The 16,743-nt window shown below is 38.6% G+C and overlaps 1 protein-coding gene across 1 annotated transcript in view; it reads left to right on the top strand.

The window, feature by feature from the left end:
- Positions 1–1,619: 1,619 nt before the first annotated feature.
- LOC117409598 (LIM and calponin homology domains-containing protein 1-like) overlaps positions 1,620–16,743 on the top strand; it is a 133,001-nt gene continuing 117,877 nt past the window's right edge. Inside the window, exon 1 of the mRNA XM_034015874.3 lies at positions 1,620–2,012. Within this exon, the coding sequence (XP_033871765.3) occupies positions 1,917–2,012 (96 nt within the window). The 5' untranslated portion in view covers positions 1,620–1,916. The remainder of the gene's footprint in view (positions 2,013–16,743) is intronic.

The raw sequence follows: 16,743 nt of genomic DNA, 5'->3' as shown, positions 1-16,743 counted from the left end.
CAGTCGTGGTATAAAGCCAAACACATTCCATGTATTTCCTATTGGCTGCTGAAAGACAAGGGAAGGTCTGAACTAATAGGTTTTTGGTCTGAATGGACCAGGCCCCATCTCAGCAGCTTTATTATGAAAATCTTGTGGGTGGTCTTTTTTACCACAGGTGAGGGAAGTGCTTTCCCTCCAAGGAAAAGGAAAAAGGTAGTGCTATATCATGTGACTGAAGCCTCTTATTGTTTCAATGAAAGATAAAGCAAAACGCTAACAGTTCTTTTGTGGTTTACAAATACAGTTAAGACAATGTATTTAAGTAGTTTGTGGGTTTATTGTTATACTAACATTTTCAAAGTTTTAAAATAGCACCACATCACCAGGGATTTTCAATTTTTCCACATGCAGTTGGGATGTCCTTTGATTACACCCTTTCTAAATCAAATCAGGGTTTATTTACCTTTCCTGCGAGATACTGCTTCAAGTTAAAGTAGCTGTCAATTTCCTCATGAAAATACTCAACCTCGTATCCTTTTGGCTTAGAATATACATTAGGCTAGAACAGGTGTAAGCATGCTTAGACTAGAATAGAAATAGGTGTCATAATATCTGCTCAGTGCTTAACCTTCTACACTGGAGAGTATCTTACAAACTTCTAAAACCTGGCATAGGGATCAGCCATTGTACTTGTAATACAAATTCACAAATCCATGAAGGTTGTTTCCTTATGAGCACAAGGTGTAAATACCAGATCTTTCTGAGCTATTATAAGCCTACAGATGACGTTCAAAACCTCATGCAGCTGAGCTCAAGCTTCCCAATCTGCCTGGTCAACAAGGTCTATTTCTAATGAAGTTTCGCTGCACAGATAGCCCATAGTTAAGATCCCAGAAAGGCTGTTTTCAGTGATATTTACTCCCTTGTAACTGTTACTCCTGAGCGTTTTCACATCCAGACGGTTTGTATTCCCCAACAAAACAAAATCCATAAATACAAAATACATTTCGTTTAGCAGAACATACCTGTACAGTTCCATTTATTCAGGGGTGCGGTTCCCAAAGACACGGCCACCATGTCTCTTGAAACCTGCGTGACATTGTAATTCTAATTCTAAAAGCTCATAGAGCAAAACAAAAACAGAATAAAAAGACGACCGACTGTTTTCCAACTACGACGACTTACCACAGGCTGCACTGTTACTGGTACCCAGACTGCAGAACAGCTGACTGTCGCATTGAAGAAGGGGTGTGTGCTGCAATTATAGCAACAGTGTTACAGAAACTTAAAAAGTAACGCATGCCTGAGCCTTAATAATAATAATAATAATAATAATAATAATAATAATAATAATAAACTGCAAAAAACATTATGGAAAGTATGTAGAAATGTTTTATTTGTATTATATCAAGTTTAAAGTACAAGGTTTATATTTTAACTAATATAATATACAGGTAATTATAAGAGAAACGTATTAGTCAGTATTCATTTGATATAATGTTTTTAATTTATTGTTGTTTAAATGCAGACGGTCCACCTATTGTTCCATTAAAATTCATTTCAGTGCGCGTGCATTTATCAATGTAAAGGGCATGTGATAACGGGTAGCAGAGGAGGAGGTACCCTGCGCATTTGTATTGGCTGAAGGCAAGCTCCATTTGTCTGTTTATTTTTAGCCATTGGTTAAGTTCACATTGCAGAGCGAGCGCGCATCTCATTCCCAGCAACGGAGACTGAAAGGGGAGTGTAGGATCTGCGGCAGCAACCAAAGCTAACCAGCCAGTAACTGAGTGCTTGACATCACTGCATCTAGTAGTAAATCATTCGAAAATCACCATAACTTTATTTTGAAGTCAGTTTGTGTGTGTGTGTTTTGCGCAAGATCCGAATTCAATATATTAAATAAGCCAGGCTGCGGTTTCAGGTGTTTGCAAATGGCCAGTCCTGGGCTAGAAGTAGAAGGAAACCAGCAGCAGGACCGGGACGCGTCTCACGAACCCGCAGTCTACGAGGCTCGGAAGTGGATCGAGGTAGGTTTTAATTTTGAATTAAGATGGGTGAAGATAAGGTTGATATCAGTGTCTTCTTTCTAGAAAGCTTAATTGCCTACACCTGTGTACTGTTGTTCTTGCTGCACAGCAGCGCATTCTGCATTCGGTAACACGACTAGACCAAATGGAAATAGGAGATAGATGGTCACATGTTGCAAATGAAGTCAAAGTCATTTTGTTTTGCATGTTGGGTTACCTCTGTGCCAATGAAAACAGAAGCACCAATCAACAATCGCTTTTTTGTAGTGTGTTGTGCTTCACTTGCCAGGGTTGACAATGGAAATGATATACCTTTCGAACTGTCTGTTTTTTTTATTTTTTTATTTGTATTGTGTTAAACTTAGTTTGAGGACCCTGGCTAAGGGTTTAAAAACATATTTTGAAACTATAGACTGTATTTAACTATTTATATTTTAGTTGTCAAAATGTATGAGTTTTTGTTGTATTTTAACCAGTCAATGTGTTTGGTACTTGATTTATAGTTTATTTAAAAAAATAAATACATTTTCAAATGTTGTTCAAAATGAAAACGTGTACAAAGGCGCACGTCTAGTAGTAATTAGCCTTGCCTGAGTGAGTCAACGGCACATTTCATGCATGCTAGAGATAATGAAAGAAAATTTATGGTTACCATAGTTACTCACTTTTCATTCGCCCTATCAATCCATTAAATGTTTTTGTATACAGTAGCTTAACAGATGCCGATCTAAACTGTCTATTTGAAATAGGATACATCCATACATAAGTGTACTGTACTGAGGGAGAGAGGGTTATTGTTTGTTTGATAAGTGCCCTTTTTTTTGGCTCTTGTTTGAAAAGCTACATAGCTTTCCATAACACACCCACATGTGGGGGGACTCTCATTCTCTCCCATTGATCAATAATGCAGAACATAGGCGCAAACTGAGAAGCATTACACTGAGATACAACTTCTCTGTAGGATGATGCAGTCGTTGTTTGGCACAGAAAACAGTCTGCAAGCTCTGGTATTTGCTTGTCTATAATTAGCCTTTTTTCTTTGGATAATTAAAAATGATTAATACTGCACTTTATCGTTTCTGTTCCTTGTGCAACCCTTGTTTCAATTGGAAAATTCATTTCCAACTACTAATCTCTGCTTGACCTTTTTCATTGATGATTTAATCCGGTCACCTGTGCAGTGTTAAAGTATATTTTCTGTGTAACCATCCAAAGTCACACAGGGCAGCAGTGTGGAGTAGTGGTTAGGGCTCTGGACTCTTGACCAGAGGGTCGTGGGTTCATTACCTGGTGGGGGACACTGCTGCTGTACCCTTGAGCAAGGTACTTTATCTAGATTGTTCCAGTAAAAACCCAACTGTATAAATGGGTAATTGTATGTAAAATAATGTGTAAAAAAATAATGTAATTGTATGTAAAAATAATGTGATATCTTGTAACAATTGTAAGTCGCCCTGGATAAGGGCGTCTGCTAAGAAATAAATAAATAATAATTATATTTTACTCAGGTAAGCAGTTTAAAGAATAATGCATGTACAGTACTGTGCAAAAGTTTTAGGCAGGTGTGAAAAAATGCTGTAAAGTAAGAATGCTTTCAAAAATAGACATGTTAATAGATTCTATTTATCAGTTAACTAAATGCAAAGTGAGTGAACAGAAGGAAAATCTAAATCAAATCCATATTTGGTGTGACCACCCATTGCCTTCAAAACAGCATCAATTCTTCTAGGTACACTTGCACAAAGTCAGGGATTTTGTAGGCATATAGTCAGGTGTATGATTAAACAATTATACCAAACAGGTGCTAATGATTATCAATTCAATATGTAGGTTGAAACACAATCATTAACTGAAACAGAAACAGCTGTGTAGGAGGAATAAAACTGGGTGAGGAACAGCCAAACTCAGCTAACAAAGTGAGGTTGCTGAAGACAGTTTACTGTCAAAAGTCATACACCATGGCAAGACTGAGCACAGCAACAAGACACAAGGTAGTTATACTGCATCAGCAAGGTCTCTCCCAGGCAGAAATTTCAAGGCAGACAGGGGTTTCCAGATGTGCTGTCCAAGCTCATTTGAAGAAGCACAAAGAAACGGGCAACATTGAGGACCGTAGACGCAGTGGTCGGCCAAGGAAACTTACTGCAGCAGATGAAAGACACATCATGCTTAGTTCCCTTCGCAATCGGAAGATGTCCAGCAGTGCCATCAGCTCAGAATTGGCAGAAAACAGTGGGACCCTGGTACACCCATCTACTGTCTGGAGAAGTCTGGTCAGAAGTGGCCTTCATGGAAGACTTGCGGCCAAAAAGCCATACCTCCGACGTGGAAACAAGGCCAAGCGACTCAACTATGCACGAAAACACAGGAACTGGGGTGCAGAAAAATGGCAGCAGGTGCTCTGGACTGATGAGTCAAAAGTTTAAATATTTGGCTGTAGCAGAAGGCAGTTTGTTCGCCGAAGGGCTGGAGAGCGGTACACAAATGAGTGTCTGCAGGCAACAGTGAAGCATGGTGGAGGTTCCTTGCAAGTTTGGGGCTGCATTTCTGCAAATGGAGTTGGGGATTTGGTCAGAATTAATGGTCTCCTCAATGCTGAGAAGTACAGGCAAATACTTATCCATCATGCAATACCATCAGGGAGGCATCTGATTGGCCCCAAATTTATTCTGCAGCATGACAACGACCCCAAACATACAGCGAAAGTCATTAAGAACTATCTTCAGCGTAAAGAAGAACAAGGAGTCCTGGAAGTGATGGTATGGCCCCCACAGAGCCCTGATCTCAACATCATCTAGTCTGTCTGGGATTACATGAAGAGAGAGAAGCAACTGAGGCTGCCTAAATCCACAGAAGAACTGTGGTTAGTTCTCCAAGATGTTTGGGCCAACCTACCTGCCGAGTTCCTTCAAAAACTGTGTGCAAGTGTACCTAGAAGAATTGATGCTGTTTTGAAGGCAAAGGGTGGTCACACCAAATATTGATTTGATGTAGATTTTTCTTCTGTTCACTCACTTTGAATTTTGTTAATTGATAAATATAAACTATTAACATGTCTATTTTTGAAAGCATTCTTACTTTACAGCATTTTTTCACACCTGCCTAAAACTTTTGCACAGTAGTGTATAGCTTAAAACTTTTCTGACTGGTGTAGTACTGGACATGCATTTAAAAAAAAAAAGTCCTGCTACAGCTGACCATCGTCGAGGGAGAGAAAAAGTAGGTGAGATCATCACCTACTAATAATTCCCCTTCACTGAGAACTGAAAACACAGTAACGAGGAATCAGTTGGGTCAAAAGAGAGAGCAGCCATGGAGCACCATGTACTTCCTACTGTCCAGACATCAGCCATCTGACTTGCAGAATGACTTGGAGACTTGTGTGATAGTGAATGAAGAAGTCAAAGACTATTATAAAAAATGTGCTCTCTAGAAATAAACGGAATAGTGGAAAATAGTTTGGATGCTGTGGTGTTGCAGTCATGTGTTCATTTAGTGAGGGGGAGGGATTTGGAAAGATAACATGGATTAGGGTTAAGAGAATCTGATGACCGTGATCTCTGTGCTAAAGCTTAGCGAACATGTATTCATTTAACCACCTAAAAACACTTATAGAGATACCCTGTAGATGTTTGACAGATAACCGCTGCAGACGCTGACACAGGTTTGCACAATGTTATGACCAGCCCCCTGTTGTGACCAGAAAGGATTATGTATGTTGTGCTAGGGATGAGGATGAACTAGGGGTGGGTGGAACAGAAGAGACAAGGATGGGCACTGCAAATATCGTTATAGTGGCAAGGTGATGCAGTTAAGACATAAAACTTTCCTGACCTTATATGCATAAAGAAAATATGGTAATAGTATTAAAGACCAAGTTTAGCATGGAAAACAAGAATAGCAACTTAAAATAAACAATAGGTTTAAGACCAGTGAAGAAATTAGGGTTAAGCCCTGATGGATGAGGATCCACTTACTGTAGACCTGTTGTATTCATTTAAAACCAAGGTGGAGCCCAAAGGACACTTTTAAACTCCTATTTAATTATTGAGTTTTGTTTTTTGTATTTTATTTAATGGTTAACGTAAGGGTTCCGCCTAATATACAGTATATTCTTTCCTTTGTTAAATCATGCTTAGTCATCTTTACAATAATCTACTTCTACAGTAAATAATGAGTGTTTTTGATTAAATTGTTACTCTGAATAACAACGAAGGGTCTGTTTGCTTAAATGCCTTGAGTACATGATTGGAGAATAACCTGTATTTTCACTGTGAAACAATTGAGTCTCTAGATAACGTACCATATTGTGTACTGGTGGGGAATTGGGTTCATGTGGTTTAGTCCATGCTATTTGATGGTCATACATTACTGGAGACAGACACATACCAATTGACTTTTGTTATGAAGAACTTGAGCAGTACTGTTTACCTACTTGCTTTAGTTCCACTCTGTAGGCTTCAGGTTTTGATCTCAGCCAAGAAGCATAGTCATTGGGAGCTGGATTTGCATTGACACACATTCAGTGATTGTATTGCATGAATTAGTCAGAGTTTAATGCAACCTGTTAATTGTTTAACCAGTTTAATTCTGACAACTTTCAAATGATTCTTTGTGATCAACTCCATTAAACACTGTGCTTGGCTGAGTGGAGGAAGATAAACAGTGCAGTGAGCATGCACGTTGGGTGTCAATCATATGCTACAACCCGTTTTTAATTACAAAAGATATCCATTAAGGACTGACGATCAGGCGCTCATGTCAAACTTGCAGATAGCAAATCAGGAAGACTTGTAGTTATCTAGTCCTGTCAGTAGCTCAAAACTAACACCTTCCTCTGAAGGGCAAGTGATTTTATTATGATATACCTTTACACCTGTCTTTAAAGTCATGTAGGTTTTTTTTTTATTTTTCCCACAGCTAACAAAATCATTAAAACAAATGTTTCTCTGGCATTGACTTTATTAAATGCAATTAAGATCCTGCAGTTTCAATGTAGTAAGTGTTCTCAAAACATTAATTGGTAGTAATGTCTCAAAACACCCATATGATTGGATACAGTATGCAATATGCATCCAGTAGAAGTGGAACATTTTCCTTTCAGGCACATGTGCAGCTTGTGAAAAGTGTCATTTGAAGCAGCTGCCATTGGTTTGCTTTTTCTTAAGCATCAGTTGAATAAATGTGCTCTTACCACTGGACATGCTTGGTCTGTGCTGTACGTTGCTCTAATATTTGTACTTGCATTATTAATTGACTTGTCAAATAGCGTATGATCTGCCTTGTCCTCCTCAGAACTGTAGCTTTATGGTGCTAACCAAAGGGCACGCATGGCAGTGCTGCATTTCAACCAGCTGGCCACCAAAATCCACAGGCTTTACAAGAGCTGAAGGTCGGTTTCTGCAGATTTGAATTGAAATCTGTCCCACTCAAAAATACTGAATACCAATGAAATCCACCTTTACATTTACTTAATGGTCAGGCGCAATACAAGATTGTCTGTTCTACAGATTCAGGTTAACTTCAAGTACTTTGTTTAGAGTAGCCAGACCAGGACTGAGCAGAGCAGACTCGCTTCCAAGCCTAGTGCTGATTGCAATTGAAAAGATTTATCTGAAGAAGGCTGGTTGAAGAAAACAAGAGAGAGCTGTGTGCACTGCAGTCACTAGTATAATGAAACTGAAGACTAACATTTGGAAATCCAAGCTGTCATTTACAGTAGATGACTAACATCCTCGCAATGCATAACATTAGGACTCTTGAAGTGGGGAAGAATTTGTGTGATCTCCTTTGGTGTGCATGACAGCGAAGACCACGAAAAGAGATTTGCAAGAGATAGACATGCTTTTTTATGATGTGGAGATTGTGTATTGTAGGATTTTTATATAAAGTAGTGGTACATTGATATTGTCTTTTTTTTTACATCTAACCACCACAGTGTAGTGTGAGGTTTTGTTAAAAAGAACACTGTGAACGGGTAAGTGTGCAGCTGTGCATTCTTGCTTCTCATCAGTGTTTCCTTGTGGTTTCCTCACATTTCCCCTGTATAAATATCAAAACAATACTCTATTGCAATGTCAATACCACAAAAACCATCTGTTTGTTTTTGAGCTGTAACTTTGGTAACATTTGGAATAAAAATCAAACATCTAGTAATGATGTTTTGTAGATCATGTTATCTTACCAAGGCTGTTCATTGACTTGTTGAGGGGGGTGGTTATTGTGTTACTTATCCCCTTCACTATAATCTGCTGATGCTAATGCAGTGCTGTGTAAAACAAACACAATGTTTATCATTTGCATCTCCTGTCCTGAAATTGTGTACTGGTCTTTTATTGGCCATAGTTTTAAAGCTTTAACTCATACGTTAGTTTTTTTTGTTTTTTTTTGATACTCCAGGATCTGCAAGACTGTTCTTAAAGCCAACAGTGGCAGAACATTTTTTATAAAAACAGATTTTGAAAAAACATTCTTCAAATGAATCATAGCTTGGTGAATAGAGTTTATGAATATATTGGTAGTATCTCTTTTGTCATTAAAAATGGTGCCCTGTTACCAACCCTTGATGATTGGATTTTTGTTATACTAGAGACTCTATAATCAAACCCCTGTAAGCTGTCCTTGGTTTAGTAAATTATTACAGTATAATGTTGTGTATTGCTCTATACATGCACAAGCAGAATGTGTATTTGTCTTTAGTCCTGACCTGCGTGTCAGTTATAATCACTGTTACAGCAGAATTGTTTGCTGAAATTGCAATTAATTAGAATGCTATTTTGTTCAATTAGTTACAGTTGTGCTGCACTAATAGTAATTACATTACAATTATACTAAAATAACATAAATAGCTCCACACATTAACCTGTTTATTCTACCAAGCTGTAATCACAGGTACAAATATAGAAACCTACTAATGTTTTTTTCAAACAAATGGACTCACCTAAATTTGGTTGAAAATATGAGAAGAATGTTCAATGTAAAACACAAGGAACTGAATGAGTAAGCATGGAAAGGTGTGTAATTAATCAATTATATCGTAATTACAACTATGCAGGTGTGCCAAGGTTCAATTACAATTACATCGTAATTGCAATTAATTACAAACGACACAAATACAATTGGAATTGAGCCCAGGTCTGCGTTCGCCATTCTTCTAGATAAAGTTGCTCGAGAACGTGGTAGCAGGACAGGGGTTGTGTGCATGCAGAAGCGGAGCTGTGTAACTCAAGAACCACAGGGTGAGAGGTTCACAAGCATTATGTAGCAGTATTATTTATACTGCATGCTAATGCCTGACAAACACTGTAAATGCTTCCCAGCTGTAAATACAGTGTGAAACTCCAGGCTCTGTCGTTCTATAGGGATACATGAGATGATTCGGAAACTGAAGAAATTATAATAAATGCATACAAAATGTGCTTGTAATTTTCCAGGCAATTGTTTGTCTTTTTGTTTGTTTTAAAGATTTAAATCATTTTCATTTGTTTGAAAGATTAGTTACATAATATATATTTATATTAGGGGTTAGCTAATTGTATGGAATTGTACTGAAAGACAATTGCAAGTAATACAAAGTATTAACATAATGCTATTTACTGCAAATGTTTCATCATGCCAGCTAATGTTTTTCATATATATATATATATATATATATATATATATATATATATATATTACACACTGCTGTGCAAAAGACATATTGCATTTTTGAGCATCAACAGTTGACTCAAATCCTCCACTAGTGTTTTCTACTATTATAACAACCTTGACTTACATAAAGAAGGAAAAACATTGAGTGAAATAGCTTGCATCACTCAATTTTCAAGGTGTGGTATCTGAAGCATAATCAACAAGTACAGAGAAACATCATCTGTAATTGACAAACCCAGGACTGGAAGACCCAAAAAGCTGTCTAACAAGGATGAGCAATACTTGAAGATTAGGGGGGGGGGGGGGGATGGACACTTATCCAACCAAGCTATTTCAGTTTTTATTTTTAATTCATTTTCTACAAATTTAGAGAATATTTCACTTGGAAGATTTGGGGTAGGATGTGTAGGTAAATGGGGGAAAAAAAAACTATTTTAATGCCTTTTAATTCCAGGCTATAACGCAACAATGGGCAGCAGTGTGGAGTAGTGGTTAGGGCTCTGGACTCTTGACCAAAGGGTCATGGGTTCAATCCCAGTAAAGGGACACTGCTGCTGTACCCTTGAGCAAGGTACTTTACCCAGATTGCTCCAATAAAAACCCAATTGGATAAATGGGTAATTGTATGTCAAAATAATGTGATATCTTGTAGCAATTGTAAGTCACCCTAGATAAGGGTGTCTGCTAAGAAATAAATTATATAATTATAACAAAAGGTGATCATTTTGAAAGGGGGTTTAGACTTTCTATAGGCACTGTATATGTAATCCTAGTGGGAAGACACCAAAGTAAGAAAAAAACTATGAAAGCGTTGTAGTTCAACCTTGGAATTGACATTAGAGAAAAAGATGGGTGAGGGGTGGTGAGGTCATGCAGGCTACCTGAGGATAAGGACGAGTGAAAAACCTATCAAACTGCATGTGTACAGTTCATTGACAGATACAAAATCCCCTTATACCAAGAAAGTAAAGAAAGTCTTTAAAGTCTTTAAGTATATTTTTACTTCATCGGGGTGATGAAGTAAAACTGAAAGCCCTTGAAGCTGTGTTTGCCCTGTACAGCGTGCGTCTTTATTTTTTCAGTGTTGAGCACAAAGTCTTCCGAATGTTCCAGCTCTGAGGGGGCATGCAGGACATTTCTAAAAGTGGAGGTAGCGGCTGTTCCCTGGGGATTCTTGGCATTCTAAATGTTTCAGATTGGCACCTCACAGATGGGCAGTTCACAACACCCCTGCCCCTGGCTAGGAAGAGGGGGTTAAAAATAAAGCTCACTTGGGGCTGAGGTGGAAGACTTCTGCTGCTGCTAAAATGGTCCATTTATCAGATTCTTTCAAGTCCCACCAGGACAGCGACAGCTCAACTGTATTGTCAATGCCAGCTGAAACTTCAGAGTAGTAAGTGTGTGGAAGACTGAGGAACTTTGCAGGACTGCCTCCTCAACTCGCAGGTCCATTTGTAGCTGGTAACTTAACAACCAGCAAATGCAACAGTGGTTTCAGGTTGACCACCAAGTTTATCTGTTGCTTGCTGTGTCATTCCTGAATTGGACTGATATCTGACTGAGCTGGTCTAACCCATTTCACATTTAAATGACAGACTGTCTGGTCTCCATTTCATGTGTCACTGTGTTATATGCACAAGGCGGGTTAAGCATAACCAGGGCTTGATTTATAATTAACATATGCAATTATTTTGCATGATAAAGGAGTAAACTATCCAAAGTCAAACTGGTGAAGATGAAAAGAAACATGCATAATAGTTTCCTCTACAGTCTGGAAATGATATACATCCAATATTTGCTTTCTTAACCAAGCAATTTGGAATCACTCTGCTATTTAAAGTGATATTCCAAAGGAAAAAAACAGAAGGGATTTCCTAGTTGTTTTGGAGAAAGTATTGGCAATACCACGGTAGCTGTTTTTAAATGTGTTGCTTTAATAAAAACAAATGTTAGCAATCAATCAATCTATGTTATATAGTGCCTTTCATAGTGGACCACCATCACAAAGCGCTTTACAAGATGCAGTAAAAAACAATGCATAATACATTAAGTACAGTAAAAAAATCAAAGACACAACAGCTGGTAACAGATGTCAGGCTTAAAAAGCATGGAAAGCAAGAGAGAACAGGTGGGTCTTGAGAGTTGATTTAAAGCGAGTGTCAGTAGGAGCATCACGCACCAAGGCTGGGAGAGAGTTCCAAGAGTCAGAGCCATGAAGCTAAACGAGCGTTCTCCAAGTGTGGTGCACTTTTGCTTGGGGATAATCCTGAACTTTACAGCTAGCTAGTGCAGCTGGGCAAGACAGGGGGTGATGTGTTCACGTTTTTTACATCTAGTAAGGATCCTGGCGGCGGCATTCTGAACTAGCTGCAGTCGGTTGATGGCGCGTGCCGGAAGACCACCATAGAGAGAGTTGCAGTAGTCGAGTCGACAGGGGACAGATGCCTGACAGAGTATCTCTGCATCCGGGCGGGAAAGGTAGGGACGGACTTTGGAGATGTTTCGAAGGTGGTAGAAGGAAGATAAAATACGACAAGGTAAAAATGATGTCTTTTAACAAAGCAGAGCACTTAATGTCAGTTTAAGACAGTTGGGTATCTTAAATGGTGCTCCCACTTTCAGCTAAGTAGAGGTTTCCTGTGCAGTGTCAGAGGTGAGAAGCGTTTCATCACTCAAGATGGATGTGTCAATGGGGTGTGGGTGCGGGGTGTGTAATCAGTTGTAGTATTGGCCTTCCCTGCATTCAGCCTCTCTCTGTGTCTCTCTTTTAAATTTTTATATCCCTGTAATTCATTACATCTCTTATTCTTTTCATCAAATCATTAAAGAGAATGGCACATACTGTAGATAAAGCCAGCCGGATGACGGTGCACTTTGTATACAGTACTGTTTGCATCGTGTTTTGTAAAAGAAAACTGTTAATGTAACAAACAAGTATACTACAATGAGCATTGTAGGCTTTTAACAAAGTTTGATATTTATTTATTAGTTGTAATCTTAAAATGCAGTTTGTAGATATTTTTTTTTTCCCCACCTGCCCAAATAAAAGTAAAATAAGAAAACAAATAAACTGAGCCGCCAAAATGTGATTTTTTTCTTAGTAGTATTATTATCATCATACACTGCTGGGATTATTTGTACTTGCATTTCCTGTTCTGGTTATGCAACATAACCCTTGTTCACATGAATTACTAAATGAAAATACCAGAAAATGGAATTCTGTTATTATTCTTTCGCTTAAATTCCAATGTGTGGTCCTTCCTCAATTAAAACCCTGTGGCTATGGAATGTAGTTTTAATAAAACAGTGCAGTATATCAATCTATAGACTTAATGCTAACAGGAAGATGTATCTAATTACCTTTACTACATAAAACACCCACAAGCTATAGACATTACCTTCAACTGAGGTTCTGGCTGTAAAACTGCACAGTATTTTCATTTTGGACCAGCAGCCATCCAAAGGTAAAATGTATTCTAGAATAGATTGAAACATTAACTGTAACAGAATAATTCAAAAGCTGAGCGTTAATATACATGCAATACATTTGTGATGCATGGTTTGTTTTTTCACCAGGTCTGTTTTTTGGTAACCTGCTGCTTCTTAGACATATTCAGTTACTGGAACTTGTTTTGTTTTGATCTGTTTTGTGTTTCGAAAGAAAAAAGGAAACAACCCCCCCCCCCCAAAAACATTTGAAACCAGACAACAAATTTGGCAGCTTCACTGGAATCGAGGCTGAAAGCTGGCTACTTCCAAGCGGAACAATTGATGCTCTTGGACCACTTCACTTGAATCCAGTTGAAAGTCCTAATTGATTCCAGCTCTTCATGGACTTTAAGCATGTACTAACTTAACAATATACTAACTTTACAACATTCACCGGCTGATCAGTGAAACCGGACAGCTGGATAGTCTGGATTAATAGGCTCTTTACAGTAACCTTGTTTTTCTTTTTGCCACGTGAGTCTGTTTTTGTACTGCATCTGTGTGGCTGTTGCCCATAGGTGCCCCTAGAAAGAAGGCCATGTACCGTGAGTGAGTGAATTAATGAATGCTTCTTTTTGTCTGAGCTGACTAGGGGGTTTCTGCAATGTTGGTGACCTAGCTAAGTGATTTCATGCAAAGCCTGTAACCATCCAGACAATCTCTTCTATCAAGGTATAATACATTGAGAGGCAAGGAGGTTAAAGGAACAGATTCAGTATGTGTCCCTCGCATGACTGATTCATTTGTTATAAATGACATTCCTATGTATTCTGCAATATAAGGGGCTACTTGAGTGTTCTTTGTAGGACTGCATATTAACTGACAAACAGACTTGACTACATATCAAGGAACTGTCACATATCAGGATAATTGAAACACCTATTGTTATGGCAGGGGTTTACATATTGTTGTGGTATTGGCTGCCTTGCACTCGAATGCTATTCTTAGTCCTGGATTGGTTTCCGTGAGCTGTACTAGGTGTTTTGAGCATTTTAAATTGGTTATCCTTTAAGTGCTTGAGCATTCAGACTCTTAAGACATTTTCAAGGGAGCTCCTTAAAGATGTCTTGACCTAGTAATCTCAATCTGACCAAAGCAAGCTTTTTACATAAACAAAAATAGTTGGGTTAAGATTAGCCATGTAAAGATGTGTTTTATAAAAACTGTTACCTGAATTTGTTCTCACAAGTTTCAATGATTGTCCCAATTGTTTTGTTTAACTTGACCTTTTTTGTATCCCAGCTTTACTGAGAGAGCCATCTTTCAATAGCTGATATTATATTTGATTTCCATTACATGAGAGCAGATGTTAAAACTTCATGCTGATTTTAGACTCGGCTCTCGCCAAGATAAGCACCAGTTAAGAAGTAGCTTTACAGTAAACTAATGTGATCCATCTGATGATGTAGATATACTTCTGCCTGGTGTTGATGGCTAAAGTGTAATGCTTGCTTGTGACCGAGTTGTTGAGTGACGTGTGGGTGGTGACGTCACAGACCAGGAACAGAAACCAAAACAAGGAATGGTGGTGCAAAACTGAAGCGCAACGGTGCTCAGTGTTTTTATTAAATAATAAAACAAACAAAAGATTTGAACAAACACCAAATGATAAGGCACTTGGGCCAAACAAAACCAAGATATAAATAAACTGTACTAACGAATACCTTCAGCAATACTGACACCGGTAGCAATCGTCTCTTGGCTTTCGTTCTCTCTCCTCCAACCCTCTCCCCACACTCTGAAGTTGAGATCTTGTATAGCAGGTAGTCAGGTGCTAATGAGACAATTGGCGATCATTTATCTCCTGACGTGAAAGCAGGGAGAGGGAGTTAACCTACTCCCTGCTAAGTCAATACAATAAAATAGCAGACGGCTTTCATACGCCTGCATACATTTAAACAATATAATAAATAATAATAATAATAATACATAAATAAATAATAAACAAAGGGACGGGACGCTCCGCCACATGGCTCCAGGGATCAGCTTATTTTTGCCTCCTTGGCGCATCAGCACACACAATGGCTATGATGCTCAACCACAGTGCGGTCTCCCCAGCGCCTCAGCATGACAGCCGTCTGGATTGAGTTGAATAGGGTACATCTCTGGGGTCTTCAAGTGGGCACCCTCCATCCTTGGTGTTGCTTTCTTTCTATTGTGCTTGAAATCCCCAACCAGAATCTTTCCATCTCAACCACAGCCAATTGCTGCTCCTCTCTGCTGCTTCAGATAAGTTTTTCACTGTGCGACGCAACTCCTTGACCACTGAATCCGACGTCTCTGAGAAACCGGGTTGTAGAGTGTGCCACAAATCCTCGACAACCGTTCCGCTTCAGCAGCTAGTTGAGAGTACTGGTTTCTTCCTGTCATATGCCTCATCCACAGCATCCTCCCATGGCACTGTTAACTCTACCAGGTGAACGATGCGTGCTGATCCAGACCACAAGACAATATCTGGTTGAAGGTTAGTGGTGACAATCGCAGGTGGAAAAATAAGCCGTTGACCAACATCTGAATGGGGCCAAGTTGGTCCCAATTGTTTTGTTTAACTTGACCATTTTTTATATCCCAGCGTTACTGAGAGAGCCAGCTTTCAATAGCTGATATTTATATTCGAGTAAGTAGATTCAAATGACTTTTGAACATATTTTGTTTTTACTTTCCCTTAACATTTTGGAGTAGGTCAGTGTGCTGTTGAGTTTTATCATTTTATTCCAACCTGGGATTTTGAATTTTTTTTTTTATTTTGAGATGTTTTTGAAAAGCTAATTTCCTTATGGAACTTATTGAAAATTATACTTTGTCATTTTGAAATGTATAATAATTAAAATATATCTGTATATTTCTCATCTGCCCAATCTTTTTAGTGGTATTTTGGTTTGTATTCCCCATCTTTACCCACTAGGCATGTGCAAGATTTGACAACTTGGCAGACTAGATGAATCAATCAAAGCAATGAACTCGCTAGCCACTGCCAGCACCTGCAGCATGTGCAAGAAGGCTTAGCTGTGGGAGGATGTTTGCAAAACAAATGCATTTTTCTACATGAGATATTACAGATCAAGTGGTTCAACTTTGACTATATTCACAGTGCCACTGTGCTTGGTTTGCAACACCTTTTTCGAAGCAGAGTTTATCTGTAATATGAGTGTCAGTGTGTGTGGCTGTCTGACCTTTTGAATTTTCATTATTCCCTGTAAGCAGACTTTACAAGCGACATGTACTGTATGTCACACCTGTTTACTGCCCATCTGATTTCCCTCTCTCTGCCCTTAGTCATTCAGATTCCACATACAGGGCTTGTAAAGTTAAACCTGTGAGAGTCTTTAAAAAAAACCCTTAAATGTCACCAAACCAAATAACTTTTGACTGGTGCACACATTTGCTGAACTTCTCTAATTATATCCAGTTATCTGCTGCAACCTTAGCAACGTTCTGTTTAATTTAGCCTTTAAAGTTGTACAGTGTTCCAATTCTCACACTGCTCTCTGTGTCTTAGCAGCACAGGATATTACAATTTGAAAGTGGCTGACATTGAAGCCCTTCTGCTAATTGATATACGTCCGTAGAACTGAACAATGTATAGCTCTGT

This window comes from Acipenser ruthenus, chromosome 2, assembly GCF_902713425.1.
Source record: "Acipenser ruthenus chromosome 2, fAciRut3.2 maternal haplotype, whole genome shotgun sequence".
Lineage (NCBI taxonomy): Eukaryota > Metazoa > Chordata > Actinopteri > Acipenseriformes > Acipenseridae > Acipenser > Acipenser ruthenus.
This window is presented reverse-complemented; position numbering and strand designations above follow the sequence as displayed.